Source organism: Triticum aestivum, chromosome 6B (genome assembly GCF_018294505.1).
Source record: "Triticum aestivum cultivar Chinese Spring chromosome 6B, IWGSC CS RefSeq v2.1, whole genome shotgun sequence".
In the NCBI taxonomy this organism is placed as follows: domain Eukaryota; kingdom Viridiplantae; phylum Streptophyta; class Magnoliopsida; order Poales; family Poaceae; genus Triticum; species Triticum aestivum.
This window is the reverse complement of record NC_057810.1, coordinates 721,569,964-721,576,061: the sequence shown is the minus strand read 5'-3', so window position 1 is coordinate 721,576,061 and position 6,098 is coordinate 721,569,964. Positions and strand designations below refer to the sequence as shown.

The 6,098-nt window shown below is 46.6% G+C and overlaps 1 protein-coding gene across 1 annotated transcript; it reads right to left on the bottom strand.

The window, feature by feature from the left end:
* Positions 1-4,128: 4,128 nt before the first annotated feature.
* On the bottom strand, positions 4,129-5,446 carry LOC123135204 (antimicrobial peptides). Its single transcript, XM_044554279.1, has one exon. The coding sequence runs from the start codon at positions 5,382-5,384 to the stop codon at positions 4,314-4,316; it is 1,071 nt and encodes a 356-aa protein (XP_044410214.1). The 5' UTR covers positions 5,385-5,446; the 3' UTR covers positions 4,129-4,313.
* Positions 5,447-6,098: the final 652 nt, after the last annotated feature.

Here is a 6,098-nt window from a genome sequence, read left to right as displayed (position 1 = left end):
AGTTAGGGAATTTACGTAACACGTTCGTAGCTGTTAGTAGATGTAGGATTTTCGGGTAGCTTTGCCAGCTTGCCACTCGGCAGGTTCACAAGGGAGACACGAGTGCTATACAAGAGGGCGTATAGTGGGAAATGGACTTTGGGCGGGTGCTGGCGAGTGTGTGTGTGTGTTTTTTTAAGGGTACCGGCGAGTGTGTTAGAGCATCTACCGTCCGACATAGCAAATATGACCTCTTGAATGCTCGTGGATGCGTCTTGATCAGGCGTGTCCGTTTTAAGCTCCTATTTGCCTGTCCGCACATCCATACTTCTCATTTTCTTTCTCATATGTCCGATCACTTGCATGTGATTGATGGAAATAAAAAGAGAGAAAAAGGAGAAAGAGAAAAGGTGGTCCGGGTGCGGCCGTGTCCAACGTGGCGGACTGACTAGAGGCGCCCCGTATGGGAGCTGGAGCCCTCATATCCTTCCTACATTTGAGATGGATATAAGGAATGTGAGGGATTCGATTGGGTCATATTTTTCCTTCTCTTTTCTGTCCGGTCAATGGTTGGACGCGTTCGCGCGATGTACGAGAGATGAGATATGGTTTAAGACACCCGGTTGTAGATGCTCTTAGTGGATGGATCCCATCATCTTTGGCCGTGAGCTAACCCTAGGTCTCATTCTTCAAATGAGAGGCGACTGCATCATAACATCTCCCCTTCTTGAAGGCGCTATCTTGCTCGCTCGTGGCATCCCCGTGTTGACTTTGGAGAAGTTCGACATCATGTTGGTTCGGCATGCCTATCTAGTTTTAGACTTGGTGGGTTCAGTTGTGTCTTTCCCCTGTTCGGGTTGAGCCTCCCTTGTCTCTCTCCTCTAGGTTTCATGCTCATGCCTTCTTGCGTTCATGTCATGTGTTGTATCCTCGATTGTACTCATTATGTTTTCTCCTATCAATGAAAAGATACGCAAGGTTTGCATATTGATGAAAAATCGGCACATTTGAAGCTTAACGCCGATTATATTTTTTCTTCACCACATATTGTTATAACGGTTGATTTTGATAATTATCCAAGTCCATACTTTAGGGAGGCGAATCCTGTACGACCCGCTTGTGAGAGAGGGCCTCGTGAGGGTGGCCCACCTGCCAGCCTCCCCATGCGGCCGGGTCACACGTACGACCCGGTCGTATAGGATTATTTTGCATACTTTAAAGTAACAAGTTTGCATGATGTTTACAAAACATTTTTTTATAACTTTTATTAGGAGTCATGGTGTCATGCTACAAGTTGCAAGTCCATTTGTATACAGAAAATCGATATGCATTTGTACAAGACAAATTACTAGATTGACTTATTTCAATTACCTAAACCTGAATGGTCACAATCAATTTGTTGCCGGAATTTATTAGTCTGGTTTTATCTGATATGGTGTTCTTTTATCATATCTGATATGGTGTTGAAGGAACGTAAGAATAGTCACAATTAACTTGAGTCTTCTCCCTCTAGCAATCTTAGCTCCTGATGAGTAGCAACTTAGTACCTTTCCCTGTTTGTGCATATATTCATGCCTGCTCATCGGGAATGTTGCCGTGCTAAGTAGTGAATATGAAATACTTTCCCTTTCCTTTGTTTCATGTATACTTTTATGTTTTACTTTTACTGGTTCCATGGCCTTTGAGTGGTTTTTTAGCAATAGTTCTGGATCTATCGAGTATAGTGTGATTGTGTGTTTTCTCCTCTGCATATGTAACTAAGAACTAACAAATAATAGAATCTGCATACCTAACGGAGAACTAACAAGTAATAGAATCTGAACATTGTTGGGGTTAACTTAATTTAATGGGCTTATAGTTGTCCATCCAACATTTCTGCTCACTTGGATCAATATGTTATTTTGGGAATAGTCGTTGTTGCATTACTTGAAGAGTGTCTCCTAATCCAATCTTATACGATCGTTTTGGTGTGAGTACATTTTATACCATTTTATGCTTTGGTTTGCTGATATTGTAGTTTTTATGTACTCCCTCCTTTCATCTATATAGGGCCTAATGCATTTTTAAGACCACCTTTGACTATTGACAAGATTAATAGTACATGACATGCACAATGTGAAAATTATATCGCTGAAAGCTCCTTTCACAGACGAATTTAATGGTGTGCTTTGTGTAAGTTGCATGTCATATATTATTGCTCTAATATTTGGTCAAAGTTAGCCTCGAAAAATGCATTAGGCCCTATATAGATAGAAGGAGGGAGTATAATCATTGCAGTATATTTTCGCAACATGACTCTTGGTCAATCTCGATATATAACTTGCCATTAGCCTCTAATATTGTTTGTCTGGTCAAAAATAGATATTATTATTGTGGTTGCTGGTTTATTTTCTTTAATTTTGGTCAGTATAGATGTTTAATATTACATATTGAATCCATCATCAAAATGCCATTACTTGATTAATCATATTGACTGCTTTCATCACAGATTATATTTTTTATTGGACTAACAAATGTTGTACTAATCGAGATGTATTGGCCAAAGTTTGGTTTCTAATATTGCGCAAAGTTAAAGAAAACTTATGGCTATGTTGCAGCGAAAGAAGTATCAATTGATTAGTACAACATTTTGATGATGCTTGAGGGATTTAGTTTCTGCTGCGTGTCCGGTTCGTTCCTATCGTTCCTGTTTGCAAGTTTATTCTTTGGTCTTCTTGCATATTGCTTGATCCGAAGAACCGATCTGCTACTTCGTAGACTATATCTGCTACTTCGTAGACTATATCTGCTACTACTCTTGTTTGTTCGTGGGTGTTATTTCTTGTTCGTCGAGTACCGTTCGGGCCTACGGATGACTCGCCGTGTAGTCGGGTCTCATCACCCCGCCGATGCCTTGCCTGGGAACAACACACTCGATTCTGGTTGTACTTTGTCAATCCAAGCCCCTAGCAATAAAAACTCTTATGATCTCTTATTTTTTTAATCGAGATTGTTTTTCTTGATAATGTAGTAAACTCGGTAACAAGTTTGGTTGCATGGGTCTATGATGCAGAGGTCGCGTGTAATAAGAGCTTCCATTATCTAAAAACTGCTCTGGCAATGGTTTGGCCTCTTCAGAAAAATAATAATGAGGGACCACCATTGCCTCATCGCTGCCGCACCTTCTGCGTCAGGCCTCACCCTACCGTGTCGTCGGTTGCCGGAGATTCGTCCGTGTCTTCCATGCACAGGAGAGAGAAAGAGATTAGTCACTGACATGGGGTGCATTTGTCAGGGTAAGTTTAAGGAAAAATGTCCTTAAAAAAGTATAAGGAAAATTGTATTGGGAAAATCCAAGAAATTTATAGAGAGAGCCTACATGTAGAGCAAGGGTTTTTGGAAGCTGCTTGAGATGCTCTAATTCAGTTTAACAATAAAGGAGGACGGAGAACGCAGCTCAACATTTTAGTCCCACATCATGAATTGCGAGCACTTCATAAGATGGCTGGGCCGAGCATATGACCAGTGGCGGACCTAGAGAGTATTTTGACTGGGGGCAAACTACCTGAGTGGGGGCATGTTTTATAAAAATTCAAAGAATTCAAGTATATTTTTCAAAAATCACAAGCAAAACTCACTGGAATTTCAAATTTTGAGTGGGGGCCTGGGCCCCCACTCACCTCTACATAGGTCCGCCCCTGCATATGACGTGCCCAAATTGAGGCACACTCGAGACCCGACGACGCATGAGCCATGTCATGACGGCCTCATGCGTGTACACATATTTAGCAATGCCAAAAATATTGATATGCAAGCATTGATCAATCACAACCATCGCTGGGTGATGGTACTAGCACATGGCAAATGTGTTTGGCTATTTTACCCCCAATATTTTTTGCCATGATTTTGTATAGTTGGCGCTAACAGTACCATGAAACCCAGAGAATTGATCGTACGTACACATGAGTCCAGTTTATAATACTTGGGAGGAAAATGTATTCTTAAGTGATTGTGAAAGAAAAATTCAACCACATGGCTACATATATCTTGAGTTGAGAAAAATTCACTCAGGTAAGTTCTCCTTTATAGATTCAGATATTTGGGGGCTTAATTTCGAGACGTTGCGTATTTTATTTATCTCTCATCATCTTAGTTTTCATAGTGTCGTTATATATAGCACATAACTTTCCAGATTGATTCCTCGTACATCGGCTCTCTCCAAGGCTGGAGAACCACTTCTAGTTACCGCGATTTATTCTAGGTCACACATGCACCTACCACGTACGCATAGCAAGATGCAGGACCGGTAAAGAGGTCGAGGATCCTGGAAAGAGCTGGCTACTTCCATCCAGCGGTTACACCTCCTCGAGGATGGCTTCGACCACCATCGCCGTGTCGTGCCGGCGCTCGTCGCCCTCGCGGCCACGCCCGCCGGGGCCGCCGCCACCGCCGCTTTTGCAGTCTCGCACGCACTGCTCCTTCTCGTACTCGTGGCGGTATCGCTGCTGGCATTTCTGCTCGCAGCTGCTGCCGCCGTGGCCGTGGCCGCCGCCGCCGTGGTGGTTCATCACCTCCTCGTCGTCCTGCTGATGGCTCTGGCACCTCTCCGTGCACTGCCATCTGTCGTACGACCCGCGCGGGAAGCGCTTGCACTGTGCCTGGCAGCGGTCGCCGTGGCCATGGCCACCGCCGCCGTGGTGGTTCATCGCCTCCTCGTCGTCCTGCTGATGGCTCTGGCACCTCTCAGTGCACTGCCACCTATCGTATGAACCCGGCCGGAAGCGCTTGCACTGTGTTTGGCAGCGGTCTCCGTGGCCATGGCCACCACCGCCATGGTGGTTCATCGCCTCCTCGTCCTCCTTCTCCTGGCACTGGCACTTTTCGGTGCACTGTTGCCTGTCGTATGACCCGGGCCGGAAGCGCTTGCACTGTGTTTGGCAGCGGTCTCCGTGTTCGTGGCCGTCGTCGTCGGAGCCGAGGAGGCCGGACTCGCCATATCTGCAGCCTTTCATGCACTGCTTTTTCTCCCACCGGTCGTGGTAGTGCTGGCACATCCTCTCGCACCTGCCGTCGGCGTTGCGGCCCTCGTCGAAGCTGTCGTCGCCCTCCCGCTTTTGCTGTCGCCAGCATTCCAGCGTGCACCGCAGCTTGCTATCCATGTCCTCATGGCTCTCGCACTCCCTCTTGCAGCGGTCAGGGATGCCGCCGTCTTCGTCCTGCGGCTCGTGGCCGTGGCGGCGGCGGCGCTCGCAGTGCTCCTTGCACTCCCTGGCCTTCCCGGTGTCCTCCCCCGCCTTCCATTCGCAGTCCTCCTTGCACCACCGGATCTCCTCCTCCGTGTCCCGCTCCGCCGCGGAGGCCACGGCCAGGAGAAGGAGCCCGGCGACGAGGAGACACCACACGACACCACCACCCTTGACACCCATGGCTGCTGCCCTAGCTTATAACACGTTGAGGAGTGTGAGTATGAGATGAGATCGATAGATAGACATGGAGGGGCGATATTTATGCGTGGGAGCTCGGCGGGGACGTGGCGACGTGAAGGCGACGTGGCGGCATTGCTGCATGCAGCGTGCACACGTCGCGAGCTTGATTGGTGTGACTTGGCTGGTAGCTTTGCCAGCTTGCAGCTTGCCGGACGCTCTTTGCGTCTTCGTTTTAAAAAAAAAAGCTTGCAGCTTGCCAGGTTCGCAAGAGAGACACGAGTGCATGCGTACAAGAGGGCGTGTAGGTGGAGAAATGGAACGGTGCTGGTGCTGGCGAGCGTGGTAGTAGGTGGATCCCGTCATCTTCGGCCGCGAGCGGACATCTGGATAACTATGGTTGAGTATTGTCGTCGTGCATCACACATATGCATGGGAAGATGGGATGTGTAGAACACCATGGAACGGGAACTCCAGTTGCATGCATGTTTCTATCACGGCAAAAAATACACGTAACTGACCCAGCATGTAGAGTTGATATAGTACTCTCTTTGTTTGGAATTACTCCCTCCGTCCGGAATTACTTGTCGCACAAATGAATGAAAATGGATGTATCTAGAATCAAAATACATCTAGATACATTCATTTCTCCGACAAGTATTGCCGGACGGAGGGAGTACTTGTTACAAAAATAGGTGTATCTACAACTAAAATACA